Here is an 18,205-nt window from a genome sequence, read left to right on the forward strand (position 1 = left end):
AAAAATTTCATTTCAAATAAGTATGTACTTTTGATTTCATACTCATAGTATGTAAGTAAGATAATAAATATTGTATTTTAGATTTTTTGTACATACACATATACCGCCGCCATATTTGATAAGTGCCACTTAAAATTTATATACCCTATCATAATTTATAGTAATATCAAACTTGCTTTTTCAAAAAAAAAAAATTTATTATCAACAAACAATGGAATGTTTTGATAAGATAAAAAAATTTTAATAAAATTAACACGTTACTACATAAAATGTATGCATACATATATGTACATATGTAGGTGAAATGAAAAAAGAGATAGATTTACATTAATTTATCTACTGAAACCGTATACTTATTTTAATGTTGTAAACGCAGTATAAGAGAAACAGCAACAAAATAATTTTTGGCAATCTATTCTAAAACTAGAATGATAAAAATTAAAATCAAAAATATGTTAATCATGTTCAAAACCTTAATAAACAAAAATTATAAACTTTTTACAATGTTTTCGCATCTGAAGAAAAATTTTTCTGCAATTTTAAAAAAAAAATTTTAATACGATTACGTCATTCTGTATAAAAAGAAAGAGAGAGAGAAAGAATAAAAAAATTAAACCTTCAAATAAAGTAATAATCTTTTGCTTTTGTTACCAGACTAAAAAACTCATTAAAAAAAATTATATGTCATTACTTTTAAACGCGGATTTGCAAAATGTATTACGAAATTGATTTCTAATGAATAATGCTGTATTGCCATAGAAGTATCAAAACGCTAGTGTATTCAACAGTTGGAAAATTTATTTATTACCGATTAAGTTGTTGTTGAAAGTAAAATTGAAGAAAGCAAATCATAAACAAAATTACAGAAAAACTTTAAATGATACTGGTAACAAGACGCCAACCGCACGTAATATTGGTGAACAAGACGTTGAACAAGACTAGTGCTATTCTGTATTTTAAAATTTCTAACTAAGTATATACATATTTAAAGTTTTGTGTTTACAAAACTTTAAAAGTCCATATTTAATAATCAAAATATCCATATAATTCATAATAATTCTATATAGATTACTAGAATTACGTGATCTTATTGCAGTTCGGAATAGTTGGCCATGACCTTTATCAAAATTACTTCTTCAATTTTGTAACAATAGTACAATTTAAAAAATTAAAGTCATCGTCACTACACTATTGCTGCTACATTAAATATGCCGTACATAAAACCCTTGGAGTTGGTAGGTGTTGCCTTTTGAAAAAAAAAGAAACAAATTATTTTGTTTTTTATCATATTTCCGTGTTAATTAGAAATCGTTATTACCACGTTCGAATTTGTAAATTTAGTTTTTGTGTTAATTTCTTTTTATTTTTCAGTGTTTGTTCTTGTTTTCAAATGAAATTAAAACCTTAAATCAAAAAGGGTGATTATGGTGTTTTTTATTCATAATTTTTTTGTTAAAATATTAAATGAGTTTTCAGAAAATAAGTAGAATAAAAATATTCTATAGAATTTTTATCAAAATTTCGTTGTTTTTTGATTTTAATAAACCTTGAGTACTAAAATTAATAGAGTGTAAAATTATATATAGAATTTTTGTAATATCATAATTGTGTTTGTATGTGTGTAGTAGAGTTTATAGATTAATTATTATTATTTTTTTGTTGGATTTGGAAAACCTTCGCCGAAAGGAAATGAATTATTTTTAAATTATGAACTTTTTGTTCATAAAAATAATTAAGATTTGACACTTTTAATTCTGATAAAATGTCACTAATAGTTATAATTATGAGAGATAGAACTAAAATTTTTATTTTGACAGGAAAGCAGAAATTATACGATAATACTTATAATACTTATTTGGAGCACCATCACAGAATGGTACAAGGACTCTAATTTACATTCTTAACTACTATACTGCAATACTGAAGTTTAATCACTGTAACATTATAGATCCAATTACTGAGCACCGAACGATTATACTCGCTCGGTTTCATTTAATCAAGTCCGTCACTCGCATCTAAACGAAAAATCAATTTAAATGAGCTAAACAATATGTAAACATATTTATTACACTTAGAAAAAAATTTTTAATAAAAATTTTTAATCAAATTATTCAATTATAGAGAATGAAATCAAATTCGTTCTTGAATTTCAATTTCATTTGATTTATTTTTAGTTCACACTTCATTCAAATTGTTTGTACTTAATTACAATCCATGGTTATAGAATAGAATTTTTTTTTATTAAATTATTTTGAATTGAAATAAATGTTAATCAAATGTTTTTCTTTTTTTACGTTTAATTAATGGAAAATAATATTTTTTTTGTTACAGCCTTATCATATTTATAAACTGGGGTATCATCATTTTAAAATAGAATTATTGTGTAATATTTAAGATTTATGACAATGATCCAATTACAAAGGGGTATTTTGATAATTATGTTATTGTTGTATTAATAAGTTAGGAAGCAATTGAACTATTCAAAGTACATTCACAAATCTCATAATTTAACGCCATCTTGTGTCATTTCTATTGATTGCTGGAAGCATATGATTCAAATGATGATTTCGAAATGCCAAAGTTATATTTTAAAAATCATTAAAATTCAAGAAAGTATGAGCATCCTTCCAAATGCAGATCCTATATGCACACTTGACCTATTAAGCATAACAATTTCAATTTATAATGTTTTAATATAATGTTCTAAAATCTCCATCGGCAATACTTACATTTTTATTTCCAATCAAATAAATTTCAAAATAATTTATATGCAAAATTGAATTTTACCAAGCAACTAAAAAAAAAAGGTAAAATTTTTTATATTGGGTCAATGTACCCACAATTTTTGAGTTCAATATTGTATCGATTTTTCAATAAATTGTACTTTATATTCCGTAAAATAAAATACGTAAGAAAAATATATGAATGACAAAACTAAAAAAGAAGAAACCTTAAAAGTTTCAATAATTCTTCATTAACTTCAGAATTAAGTAAATAGAATATTAGCCGAAGAATAACGACAACGATGACGTTACGTGATTCAACAGTTTTTTTTAGTACTTAAGTACTCGTATACCCTCAATTTGAAATATGAATTTTTTTAATAATTTTGTTTAAGGTATGGAATTTTAAGATGTAAATGTACTTCTATACCCACACAAATGACGTATATCTCCCATGTAGGTTGTGTTCCTTTCAAAGACATGTATAATATTTTCTCGGAGTAGAGTGTAAATGGACCGCCGTTTTGTTTTCAAATTCTATTGCAAAAAAGATTAAAAATCAGTGCTTAAAGTTAAGCACATTATTATTCAAAATTATAGTTAACATTTTTCCGAGCCACTTTTTAAATTACTTGCACTCATGAAAACTTAATCCAATTGAAAATTCAAAAAATTCAAAAATCAATTTCTTACGCTAACTAAAGTGCTTCCATTTCGTTATACTCACAAGAAATTATTTCTGAATTTTTATATTGAAGATCCATTGTTATTTATCAACTCTTGCGTAATTAATTCAACCTATTTTAACATTTCGTTTCATTCTCATATTTTAATCACCAGTAAAACAGTAGTCATTAAGTAATTTTAATAAGTATTTTACGGTCTCATGATCTTAAAAGTGAATGAATAGGAATCTTTTACTTATTTTACGTTAAAAAAAAACATTCTACATAATTGTAAAAGGAAAATATTTTAACTTTTCTAGTTAAATTACGTAAGAAATTGGAAAAGAAGAAAAATCGCAAGCCCTACATATATAGAATCACGTAGGGTGCATTTCCTATAAACATAAAAGACAAAAATGTATGTTAAGACATTCATCATTTCCGATGAGACAATAGACAATAGGTTGTCTGGCTGAAAAATGGCATATGCGTAGGGTGATGTAGATTTTTATATGTGTATGTATGTGCATGCACTTAGGTATTTAAAAAGTAGATAAATTTTTATTACATTCTTTTAGTGTTGCTTTACTAACAAACAACAAAATAGTGTTATAGTTGACTGGGCAACAATATTATTTCAGTATGATAAACTGAAGAGTATAAAGCAAAAACAATTCAACAATCATAATGAAATCAAGCATAAAACAAATTAAAATATCAAAGCATTTCAGCTTGTCAACTTTTTTTTCTCTCTAGTAACCGGTTAATTGGATTTTTCGCTATAATTATTATTAGCTTTTTTTTAACGTTAACTTTTATTCCATAGACAAAGTTTTTTGGTTATGTCATCTTACTTATTTAATAATATGTAATTGTGTTATAACATAAGTAAATGGTATGAGAATACAATTAATCACTATCTGTTGTTAAACAGTAGTATGCAGGGTTTTTTCTAGTAATATTGCTGCAGTATTAACTATATACATTTTAATCATTAGGTGGCATATAATGAAATTTAAATCATTTAATTCTTAAATTTTAATTAAGTATAGGAATTTTAAAAATTGATTAATTATGTAGGAATGGATTGAATGATGATTTCTGTACTTCCTAGTTAGCGAATGCAAAACTCGACCAGAAAAACTGAGAAATCAACGAAAAACATAAAACATAAAGAACAGAGCCATAAAATGTTCTTGCTCAATGCTCTGTGTCAAGTTTAGTGATCTCATATGGTAATTTTTAAAAACCAAAAGCAAATTACAAAGCAAAAGCAAAGATATTTTAAGAAAAACAGTAAGCTGAGTACAACAGCTTTATAAAGAGTAAGTAATTAAACTGTATTTTTAAGATTTTTTATGATGAAGCTCCTCCATTTAAGTATATTCAAAGAAAAGCTAATTTTCAGAATTTTTTTCTCATAATATTTTAACCTTGAATAATTCAATTATAACTGGCTATGTCTATAAAAACATATTCCAATTTATTTTGAAATTTTCGGCAAACTTTTTTTATTTTTATAACAATAAAAACCACATTAATTTACATATGCATACATACATATGAGAACTTGCTCAAAACAATTCACACTGCTATAAAATAAAAAATGAAAATTTTACAAATTGCAAACGATAAAAACAATAAAGAACTTAAGACACGAACACATTAATAAAACTCACACCTTACATTCACTATCATGCCACTTATTCATAAATAGCCAAATGCTATCTTTAACAAAGTACACAAACAACAACCTGTTAAATATATTTTTCTTGTTAAATAGATAATGGCACAACATAAAATCCATTTAAGCTCATTAGGTCATCCGTTTTACTTCTATATTGTTTACTTTTTTCACAAAAAAAAAAAATTGCCATTTTGCATTTATGCAAAAGAAATTTGCACAAAATTTTTGTGAAATTTTTTTTTGTTTTCGCTTTGCAACAGCAATGCTTGTAAAAATTTCAACTCAAATAAATTTTTTTTACCAATGAAAAGCACATAAAACGTCATAATTAAAGATAGACACAGTAAAAATAAAACAAAAAAGTTCCCGCATTTTAATTTTTAATTTTCTACAATATACTCGTAGAAAAATGAACACAAATTCAAACTTTAGCGTTTGTTGGCTTGTATACTAAAATTAATGATATTTCAGACACAGGGAGACCTCCAAAATAAAATGAATAAAAAAAAAAAACAACATGACGGTGAAGGTAAAAAAAAATTAAAAAACAACAACATGGTTCGTTAGAAAAACTATAATAAAAAAATGAAAACACACTTAGAAACATGAAACCCATACTCTACTATGATTTTTCATTAGAAAATTAATATGTAATGCTTAAATTATTCCAGTAGGGTGGTCTGAATTTTATATTTTATTACATAGTTTTTTAACAAAATATAGATTAGCAAGAATTCAGTGCATAGGTAATCAAAATAGATTCTTTGTAGCTTTTATAAATGGAACCCGTTATTCTTACTTTATCGGCTCCGAAGTTCCAATAAACATCCGCTTTTGGCATGCGCTATTGAAACTAAAAAATATAATTATTTTTGACGTTTTACACAAATGCTAATCATACTTTCTTAACGATAAATGCGTTAAGGATCAATTTCGCGATGGCGCGATATGGAGATTATGGTTATCGCATTTTCTATATCGTGTTCATTTATGTTTAATACTTAGAAGGTAATTATTATTTTGAAGTATTTTTCATTTTATTTTCAATTTAAAATATTAATAAAATCCATCTATCGAAATAAATGTGAATAATATTTCTCATCTACTTGGTATTATTTTACTCATATGTTGTTAAGTGTACAGATAAGAGTGTTACATGATAATATGTTCTAAAAGCGAACGTGGTCATTATAATAAAACCACAAGTTTTAACAAATGACTGTGTTACTAATAGACATATAGACATGTAGCGCAATCAACTTCATATTCATTTGAGTAAAACGCGTCTGCGCAGTCTATTGGATACAACACTCTAAAGTCCAGACTGAATTATATTTACAAACATTCATAATAAACTTCGCATTTTAATATGTAAATAGAAATCTTGAAATAATTATTCAAAATTTTATTAAATTTTATTATTGAGCCACACTAATTTTCATTTTTTTTTATTTTGAAAAATATAACCAAATAATTTTCTTTACTATTATTTATTAACCTACTGTGTAACATGCAGTAAAAATAAAAGTAATTATTATTAATTCATATGCAATTACATGTAATCTAGGCATATGATGTAAATACTAAAAGTACAATAATGTTGTAATGACCTTAAAAAAACTTTTACTAAAAGATCATTATTTAATACAGTGAGTGCGCTACCAAATATAGTTTTAGAGTAGGTACACCTAATGTAGGTACAAAAAATGTACTCATATACGTGTAGAGTGTAAATTCCATTATCATTAAATATAGGAAAATAAAAATAAAAAAAAAATCATTTATTCATGACAAATCAACTCACCTGAAATATTTTTAATAATTTCTTATTTTTATTATCTTGTCTCTTTTATTGTTCAGCTATAATTTTTCCAACTCTTTGAATTTTTCAAACTTTGTATGTATATATCTGTGTATACAGGTATTTTAATAATTTTTCTTTGTTTATGAAATCGCGTTTTCAAAAGAAAAAAATATCTACGATGACGATAAACAAAGGTTTTTAATTTTTAATATTAAATTGCAAGTCAATTTTTATTTATTTTATATTTTTTTTAAATACACGTTTTTTTGTCGATTTTTATCGTGATTTCACAAAATTATATTACAAAGTATACCTAGAAAAATTAACAAAATGGTAAAAATAACATAAGATTTTTATCTTAAAAATGATAAAAGTAATAAAATAGTTAAATTATGACCTTCAGCAATTTTTATTTTTACCCCGCAGAATTTTAATTTAATGTTATATGTGATTTATTCTTAAATGGCTATATAAAAAATTTTTTAATTTATTTAAACAATATCAAGAAAATTACACTTTTTTACAACTTTAATTTCATTATCATATTAGTACTTTGCTATTCAACAAAAATTTCGAAAAGTTATGAGTTTGAATACTCTAAATAGAATTTCATTTATTTGAACATTTGCAACATAAAATTTTAACTTTAAATTGGACTTAATCTAAGATGAAAAGTAAAAAAAATGCTATAATTAATTCTGGAATAACAATTTCATGATTTGCAGCAAAAACAGACTAAAATGTAACCCAGAAAACTGTACTGATTTCAGTGAGTAGTTGAATTACAGTCACTGATTAATTCAAGTATAACCGCCTGCTAGTGTTATAATTTGAAATAAGTCCTTATGTAGTTAATAATGGTAATTATTATATAAAGTAAACTGGATGGCTTTTAATGATCTAATCTAAATAATAATCACCAGTGTATAAAATTGATACTTCGTAAAACTTATAAGAAGCTGATTGTCATGCGCATTAAATTTTAATTTAAACAATACTTTTTAATAAATTTTATAAGAAAAGAATGTAATTGCAATAAGTAATTAACACGCGTATTTCGAATAAATGTATAGACAACTTGTTCAAAAAAAAATGTAAAAAAATATGTTAAAATTTACTTAATTAGAAAAAAATTAGTAATTCACCTACTTTTATTCAATAATCTACATTTGTACACATAATATGCTCTGGCCTTAATAATAAACAAATAAGTATGTAGAAAAGGTAAGTAGCACAATGATCTTTGACCGTACTGTTGTACAAATCTATAATAATTATTCTGTTTACTATAATAAGTATACTATGTATGGACATATTCTTAATTCATTTGCGTAGAAATAAATTAAATGAAATTACAAAAAATGTGGGCATATTTTATCAAATTACAATAAATTGCATTGTGCATAAGTACACACACAAGTATTTCATTCTAAATATTTACATAACATTTCCATATAGCTATTTACATACATATGTAAGAAAGAAATTTTTAACCCTCATGTAAATAATATTGTTTTTATAATTTTTTTGTATCAAAAACATTTTAATAACCATGTAGGTATAGATTTTACAATGAAAAATACTTTTAGCTCAAAAATAAGTTTACACAAGTGTATGTAATTTAAAAGCTATCGGAATGCATAACTATAATTAAAATGCAAAATTAATATTAACTGTAAGAATGTACACTAAGTTTAAATATAGTACAAGGCAATTAATTACTGTTATGACTCAGACACTATTTATAAATAAATCAATTAATAAACACAAAATTTCCAAAGTTTTGTATTTTGCTGTTGTCAAACGAATACTCTATCTGGCTTTTGTAAAAATAACAGTATGCACATGCACTTTAGAATTCGGACTGAAATTTTAATATATTTCATGAAAACTAGCAATTTATTTTTAAATTCAATATTTTGCAACATGTTGTTCTTTGAACTACATCTTATGCCGTTTTGCTATGCTTTACTATTAGAACGCTAAGATAGGTATTATGATATTATTCAAAACTATATACACACATAGGTATGTATGACGAACTAAATGTATGTAATATAACCACTAATCACTTAAGCTGAATTCGGTCACTTTAAATTTTTAAGACTAAAATTATGAAATTTCAAAAATTATGCTTTAATTTTTTTCTTCATTTTATACAAAAAATTAAACACAAAATTTTAAATAACGCAATTATAAGCTTGATTACAAGGTCCTTTAAAATATAAATTGGTGCTTCAATTAAATTTTTAATAATTCACTCTAAAATTTAAATAAAAACAAACATAAAAGCGAACGAATAAAAAAAAACACAAAGAACCGATCTTATTAACCAATGACGTCATACTGAATTTTAGTATGAGCTGTCAACTGATGAGATCATCTTTCACACATACTCTCATTTCCCATGTTTGTATTAATAGTTTTGTTTTTTTTTTTTGTAAAATAATATTCTCATTTTTTCATTTTTAGATTTTTTGTTTTCATTTATTTATAATTAATTTAAGTAAATAATTAATATTCATAAAATATAAAATTTTATTAATAAATTATTTTTCAGAATTGATATTTTTCGATTTGATGAAGCTCTAATTAATCTATGCAGAAATTGTTAAGATCAAATTTAAAAAAAATAATTCCACAATATAAAAAACGAAAAACACTAAACAAACCGGCACAGGTAAGTTGATTTTTTACGTTTTTTTTTTTTTAATAAAAAAACCCTGAAAAAAACTTGTTTACCTTCGAGAATACGCAAATTTTATTTTTTTTTATATTTTAATTTTACTTTTTTAATATTCTAATCAAATGCCGACACGAAAAATGTAAAAAAAATTGAATTTTTTAAAGACAAATCACAAACAAAAATACATAAATGTTTCCACTGAAAATACACTGAAAATTCGAAACGAAAACCAAAAATATGTCTTAATTCAAAGACAGCCGTTACATTACTGAAAAGAGTCTAAAAAAATATGAAAATGTAAAAAAGAAATATACGCCATTCGTAAACCACAACAACAAATGCTGTTTTTATTAAAAGGGGAGAGAAGAGTAGTGAAAAATGAAAAAGTTGTTTTCATTTTTCAAAAATTATGACTCAGTTTTTAATATCATATTGTGAGTAATATGTTATCAGTACATACTATTAAAAAAATAACTGAATTTCAAATTTATCTCACTTATTCTAAATATCTCATTTTTTCAAAGACAAAAACCATTACGTTATTTTTTGTACTCAATTTTATTTTTCGAATCACATAACGAACGAATTACGAATGAGTGTAATATTTGTTATTTTGCTCTCATTCGCAATAATGAAAACAATTAAGCAAAATTTGAATTTTATTGATTTGTTTTGAATTGACTGATTTGTATTGTCTTTTATTGCACCTGGGACGCATAGCAACCAAAAAATGAACAAATTAAAGAAATAGTAAGTATTTAAAATAGTTCATAAACTTTTTATTTGACAAATGAGAGAGAATGTAATTTAAAAGTAAATACAAAATATTCTCAGCAAATGTTTTCAGTTCAGTCATTCACTCAACATGATTTGAAATCCACTCAATATACTTTTATTTTGTATTCTATTAATTTTAAAGTAAAAAATATCGTAAATTCATTATTGAAAAATTGAGTGAGTTTCTTACTCATAAAATATCCTTTTCAGTTTTATTTAATTTATTGCTACAAGAATTTTTGATTAAGAACTATAAAAAATACTAAATTCAAATTTTGGAAAACAACACGTCAAAATAATAAAAATGCCAGTGATGAGAGTACTGTGATGCCTATATTGAATTTATTATTCTTCCTCACTTGAAATCAAAACCTTGAACTTGAGAGAATGATTTTCAATACCACAAAATAATGTGCAAAATAAAAAAAATTAAGAAAATCGTCGCATCGTAATTATTGTGCTTATTTTAATTTCTTGCTCTTAAGCACTTGATGTGCACTAAGAAACATACTCATTACATACATACACACATATATATATATGCACATACTTATCTTTTATTTAAAACCCTCATATTACATATAAAATCAACCACACAATAAGTTTGAATATAAATCAACTTTTTTATTATTATTAAAATCTTTTGAGAGCATAGCTTGTTCAAGAAACAAAAACACTTTATAAATTACACACCATGTTAAAATTTTTATACAACAAAAAAAGAAATAGGTTTGAAAATCCACACAACATATACATAATTTCATATACAACCATATGTACACATACTCAATTCTTTGCCACATTTTGTACAAACATTGCATTTAAATATACGAATGTTTATGTGTATAGTTCTCTATCCCGCATATACTTAAAGCAAAACATATATAAATTGTACAAAAGGACATTTTTAAACAAAAAAATTTTAACATTTTGGCCTATTCTCAAAGGATTACAATTTTTCCAATTGGAAATTTTTCGTTTTAAAATGCGATGATTATAATCAAAAAAAGTAAAAACAAAATAGAAAAAAAAAATAAAATCAAATTACAACTAGAATAATTGGAATGTCCTTATATTTTTTATGCAAGTGCATGTATGTATATTTATATATGTGCTATGCTAGATGTAAGTATCCTGTTTCATTTGAATAATTTTAATGAAAGCAATTTCGTTCTTTTTTTTTGCTTCTCTATGTTATGAAAATATGTGAAGTGTATTTGAGGAAATTGAGTCCTTGAGAACAAAAAAAGAATACAACATGAATGCATGTAAAAATAATATTGCACGAAATATAGAATTTAGGTTTTGGCGCGATTAATCATAAATGGAAGAGCAATGAAAAAATGTTTAGCCCGGTTTATTTAACAGCATTTTCTATCTGTTGCCAATGGTTTATAAAAAGCATTTTTAGGAATTCTAAAAAGTATGACTAATTGCAAATAATAATTTGATTGATTTATGATATTAAATTAGAAATTCAAATGAATAAGTTTTTATTAAGAACACATAAAATAGTTTGAAATTATGGCAATAATCTAAATAATGTTTCTGTTCTTGAGTTTCTTGAGCCAAACAAAACAAAAATTTTTTAAACGGACGGGAATGCTATAAAATGCAAGCTACTATATTTATGTATTTTTTTTTTGTTATCAAAAGAAAAGAAAAATGGAATGAGTCAATTGTGACGAATTTTGCTTCTGGTTAAAAATTTTTGGGAGTAGGGTAAAAAAAAAATTTGGTTTTTTTTATTTAATCAAAATTTCAGTTTTTTATGACATATTTTTTTTTCTTATTCTTTAACATAAAAGGGATTTAAAGGGACGATTTATGACGGATTATCGGAGGTCATTGCTTTTTTGCCCCAAAATTAGAACACAAAAAAAATCATTATTCCTTTTGCATATATGGCAAAGCGTTAAATAACGGTTGATGTGAGTTGTAAATAAAAATATTTTCAATTCAAAATTTTTTTGGAATGCACCCAAAAATATATTATGATGTTATACAAGGGTGCATAGTAAAATGTGTACGAAACAGTAGTTAATAATAGAATCGAAAGAATACTGTTTTTTTTTTCATATTACTTAACCAAATTATTAACGTTAAATTAAATTGAAATGTTAAGGAAATTGTGTGTTTATAAAGAAATTTTCATGTACGTGTATGTTTGTGTATGAAAAGAATGTATTTCTAAATATTCCTCCAAAAATCATTATTATACTGAGAATTAAACAAGATTATTGAATTGAGGGGTTTGATTCTTATGGATTATTGAATTTAATAATGTTTTGCACACTTTTATTTACAAATATATATATTTTTATAAAGTATAAGGTCAAAATTAAATTACACTATTTTTACTAAAACAAAAACAGCGAACATCAAAATTAAATTAAGATGAAATTCATTCAAGTTCTTAAAATATAAATTCTATGGTCATGCAGGATTCGCAATAAAAGTAAGACATTATGTTTCGATAGAATTCAAGAATTTGGAACTAAAAAATTAGGAAGAATATCAGTGTTGAAACGACCAGTTACTCAAAGAACAAACTATACATATATTTCTTTATAACATTTTCGAAAAATTCACAGCGTACAGAAATTTGCGATCTTCTAAAAATATTAGAATTGAATATTTGCTTGTTTATTTGATCCGTAAACCGTATCAGACGTACTATACAATAATAAGTCTTTTGCGACAAGCAACCAATCTTATGAGCATTCAATATTTTTTCAACAAATACTTTTACAGTATTTTTAATTAAATCTAGTGATTTTTCAATCATCATATTTGAATATTAAATATCCAAATACAAATATAAATTTTGTATTCATTTTTTTTTCGAAAATTATTTTAAAAATTTAATAGAAAATAGTTTGTAACTTAATTTTTTAATAATTCTAATAATTTATCTTTGGTTGGCCAAATTCATACTTTTAAAAACAGATAAGGTTAATATTTGAAGAATAGAAAAAATATTACCATTTGAATTGCAGAATTATGGAATACAATGGAAATTCGAAAAAATGGAATCGTATTAGATGGGATGATGAAACGATACAAATGATATACCGAGAATGGGGAAAATTTTATAGCAAAAGAGATATTATAGACAAATCAATTTTATTTTATGAAAAATCATTGATGTTCAATGAAAATGATACTGGATGTTTACATAATAAAAGTCTTGCATTATTACAAACAGCCAAAAGTGATAAAGCAATACAAGATTCAACAACTGCTCTAGGTAAATAATTAAAAGTTCTTCTTCAAATGCTCTAAACTACTTTAAAATGCTCTTATATCAAAATTTGTTAGATTTAAAGCGATTAGATTGCCCTATTAACTTGCAATATTCAGAAGCTGAATTTTATAAAAATCGACTTGAGGAATGTCTTAGCTCTCTACATAATAATTCAAGAAAATTTGAGGGTGGCAAATTGAAAGCATTTAAAGAAAAAATATGTGTGGTAAGCCTATTGAATAATTAATAATATTATAAGTGATACCCAAAGTGACCATATTTATTCGTAACTTCTTTATACTTTATTCAAAACAATTTTTATTTTATATCATTAAAGATGGACACGATATTTGATCAAAGCTTAAGTTCGAAACTTGGAACATTTGCTTTGGAGAATTACAATACATTTCTTAAAGTTGGAGAAATTATGAGAAAAGAAGCAGCTTCAGTAAAGCAAATGAGATGGAAAGAATTATTGGATGCAGGGGAATGTGATGTGGAAAGTATTGAAATTGAATCAGTAAGAAACAACTATTATGTATATAAATTAAGTTTTAGAATAATTGGCATTATGTAATTAAAGGAAAAATTGCTACACCCACGTGAACATGAAAGAAGAAAATTATCTTACAAAGTAGCAAATCAAAAATATATTGGACGAAGTTGGGCTGATTTAGTGTTCTTATCGAAACTGAGATATAATAAAACTTTGCTATTAAAACAAACACCCTTTAGTACTAAAGAGCTACAGCATCAAATTGAAGACAAATTTGAACAAGTTACAAAATTTGTGGTACTTATCAATTGGAGTTACAATTAAATTGCCTTTACAAATTTTAATTTAATAGTTTAATTTTAGAAAATGTTACAAAATCGTGATCCATTATATAATTTAAAATTGAAAGTGTGTCCAGATAAGCAGTTACTTGAAAAAGCAAAGCAAGAGCATTTATTTCGAATACAAAGTCAAACAAGGCGTGATATGTTTAATTTTCTAAAGAAAATCAAAGAACTACGCAAAAAAGAAGAACTGGTTGTAGGCAATGATTTACTCATCCAAAGTGCAAAAAACTTATTTCATTTATTTAATTTGTTATTAGAAACTTCGAAATCATGTTGAAAATTTTATGAGTAATTATACTATAATCAAAACAAAGAGGGTTATGCCATGGAAATACGAATTTATGTGTGAAGTTTATAATACCATTGCTTTGGCTTATTTGGACCAACTGAAAATACCAGATGATATTATGAACTATGAATTAGAAGTTCGATTATACAAAATCTTAAACATTGTACCTGTAAAAGAAAAAGAATCGAAACGATACATGTTTGGAGATAAATCAACTTTTGTTCAACCTGATGCAATTGATTTTGAATTCGTGGCATATAAGTAAAATAGCAATGAGTTTTATAGCAATACTGATAATAATAAACAAAAATGTTTTAACAGGCGACGAGTTAGCAGACTAGAGAAATGGTTAGAATTTAGTAAAAATGTTATTGAAAAAACTTTTATATTGCATTTAATATCCCAGTATCATTTGGAGCATGGTAAACTAGAAGATTGTGTTCAGTATGCTACAAAAGGAAGGATTTGTATGATATTAAAATTTTTATTCTAATTCAGCTGAATAATTTTTTAATAATAAAATTATTTTAATGAAGCGGCTCGTTCAATTGGAAATATTATTTGGACATTGTTATCAATTTTACAAGTAATTAAAGCTCAGACTCTTCAAAAAAAATATGATGGAATAACAAAACAATACAGGCAAGCTAGAAAATTAATTAAAAGATTTAAAAGAGCAGCAAATATTAAAAAATTTTTAGCAATGGCACAAAATTTTAATAATCAATTGAAAGTTTATATGAAGGAATCAAAAGAACGAAATTCTAAGTATGCTTATAAAATATTCTTGGATATATGTATATATTTTTTTTTTAAATATAACTTGCATATTTAAAAGTTAAATTTATTGAATAGAGGTGTGAATTAAATAGCGAATTTATTTTGGTGTGCAAGTAACGTTTCGCAGTTAAATTACTTATAGATGAACAAAATTTAATTATTATGAGAACTTATTATAAAGAATTGAAATTATCATTTGTATTATCAAATAAAAATAGTGAACATAATATTCTGTAATAAAAATGTCAAATATAACAACAATTGGACAAACTTTTTTTTCATATTTTTAGTTTTATTATATAATTTTCCTTTATATGTTATTTTATTTATATATAAATATGTCTATTAGTATTATATTGAGATTTTTCTTTAAATAATTATTACTTAAGATGTTTTTTTATTATATTTTTTAAAACTAGCCCGATTTCAACAGTATTTTGATTTTACTAATTCAAAATAATTTTGAACATTCAACTTTATTAAAAACGAGGTACATACAATATAATATAATTTTTCCTTAACAATAATTATAGTTTAAAGCAGTTTTAATATTATTTTAAATGAGGAAAATTTAATTTCAAAACATTTTTATAAAGATATATTATTTTGTAAAGGAGAATTAAATATTCTCTGTAGATAAATACTTATTAAACAATATGAATTTATAACTTAAAATATACATATGTATAGCATTTTTAAGTTTTTAATATAAAATATTTAAATTTGAATTAGTGTTGGAATTGATTTTTTTTATAGTTTTTATTCCCTTCTTAAATAAAATAATTTATATAAATAGAATTTTATATGAACAAATAAATAAAATCCTTGCATAATTAATACATTTTTGTGTATAATCTGAAATTATATTATTTATATTTTTATTATATATAACATTTTTATTTAACTTCTAAAAAGGACGCAATTTATTGACAAATACATAAATTTCTGGTTTTATGAAAGTTTTTAAATACAATTTTTGATCACTTTGTTTAGTAAATAATAAAGCAAATTCATACCAAATTTATATTTGATAATTAAAATGAACAAATTAGCTAATTAAAATAATTTTCTAACTTTATTTTTTACAATTAGTTTTATTATTTCTAAAATTTTTAAAAATTAGATTATTTATTTTAAATGCAACAAATATTTTTGCGTTGAAATTATAAAACTATGTAAATTATATAAAATTAATCAGAAACAAAATATTCTTTTTCAATAAACACAAGTTATTTTGTCAATTTTTTTTTGAGATTTCTATATTTCTGATATAATACCTACAATCTTAATATGTTAGATCATTATATTTAATTTGGAGTACATGTTTTAATATTATGATTACATTTTTTTATAAATATTTTACTTTGTGTCTTAATATAAATAGTAAAATTAGTAATTAATCATAATTTTCTTTGAATATTTTTTGAATACTTTACATATTTTCTTATGTAATGCTATAAAAACTTTTTCATAATATTATTTTTTACATTTTGTTAAAAAAATAATTTTTTATTTATTGCATTAGTATATAAAGTGTTATTTAATAAAATAATTTAATTATAATAACATTAATAACATTTTTCTTAAAAATTAAACAAAAAAAAATTTTACAATTCTATTTTTTTCTTTTTTTATTTGAATTTGAAAATTTAAATGTCAATAGTTTAATAAAATTTTAGTTAAACAAACTTTAAGTGTATATGTCATATAAAAAAATACATGTGTATATTAAACATAATAAATTATTGTTACTTTTTGTAATACAATAAATTATTACAATGTAATTTTATAAAACTAAAGAGGTTTGTAATTATTTAAGTTACAAAAATAGAAAAGCACTTTTATGTTAATTGTAATAAATTAAAGAACTTAATAAAGCATTAGAAACGTTATATAATTTTACAATATGACATAAAGTTTATTAAAATGCAAGCTCTATTTTTCAAATTAAATTTGATTTTCTGTTAGCATTACCAGTAATGCGTTTACACTTTAAATATTTCTGCTACAGAACTAGTGCTGAATTTTCGAATGCGTGGCATGTATAAATTTAAAATAGACTGATCAAAAAATCAAGATCTAAATTAAAATTGAATTTTTCAAAATATCTATAACATATGATTTCAATTTAAAATTTCAAATAAAGGAATTACCAAAAAAAAATCTGTATTAAATATTTTTTTCAAAACAAAAACGTTTCCGAATTGTAAAAATTAAAAAGTTATTCAGTTTAAATTGGAAATATACTGAGAATATAATATTAAATTAATACACAAATTCGATCTTCAATACAATACGTTTGACACAATTCCTAGTACTAATACAATATTTTGTTATATAAGTTTCCTTTAACGAAATAAATTTAACTTTAAAAAAAACAAGCATTAAAGTTTATTCTGAAATTTAATAAAAATTTTTTTTGATTATATGATTTTGGGCATTTTTTTAACTACATATTTTTGTTTTTGTTTAGATTATCACATATAAAATTGAAAATTTGAATAAAATCTAATTTATAATTTCGTACTTTCACATTACTAACTAAATGTAATCAATAATTAGTACATTATTTAAGTGTAGTTTTATGCATTTAATTTAACAAAAAGTGACGCTAAGGGTCATTCCATATTTAATACAGTAAGTGAATTTAATCCTGCAACAGAAGAGCAATTTGCAAATTTAAAATAATTTTCTATGTAGACAT

At 23.5% G+C, this 18,205-nt stretch overlaps 2 protein-coding genes across 7 annotated transcripts in view; one reads left to right on the forward strand and one right to left on the reverse strand.

Moving 5' to 3' along the window:
• The window catches only part of LOC129605192 (uncharacterized), a 50,062-nt gene extending 40,254 nt beyond the window's left edge, over window positions 1-9,808 (reverse strand). The window contains exons 1-2 of one of the 6 annotated variants that reach the window (XM_055514791.1): window positions 9,622-9,808; window positions 6,880-7,192 (exon numbers count right to left, since the gene is read on the reverse strand). The gene's annotated coding sequence lies outside the window, so the exon portion shown is untranslated. Of the gene's footprint in view, window positions 1-6,879; window positions 7,193-9,551; window positions 9,568-9,621 lie in introns of those variants that run through there. The other 5 variants (XM_055514795.1, XM_055514796.1, XM_055514797.1 and 2 more) reach the window with 5 other exon arrangements.
• Window positions 9,809-13,345: 3,537 nt separating this feature from the next.
• Window positions 13,346-18,189, forward strand: LOC129605176 (uncharacterized). Its single transcript, XM_055514766.1, has 8 exons — window positions 13,346-13,592; window positions 13,664-13,815; window positions 13,927-14,109; window positions 14,173-14,382; window positions 14,449-14,625; window positions 14,690-14,982; window positions 15,043-15,165; window positions 18,108-18,189. The coding sequence occupies exons 1-8, from the start codon at window positions 13,346-13,348 to the stop codon at window positions 18,187-18,189; spliced, it is 1,467 nt and encodes a 488-aa protein (XP_055370741.1).
• Window positions 18,190-18,205: the final 16 nt, after the last annotated feature.

Source organism: Condylostylus longicornis, unplaced genomic scaffold (assembly GCF_029603195.1).
Source record: "Condylostylus longicornis isolate FDR11 unplaced genomic scaffold, ASM2960319v2 ptg000013l, whole genome shotgun sequence".
NCBI lineage: Eukaryota > Metazoa > Arthropoda > Insecta > Diptera > Dolichopodidae > Condylostylus > Condylostylus longicornis.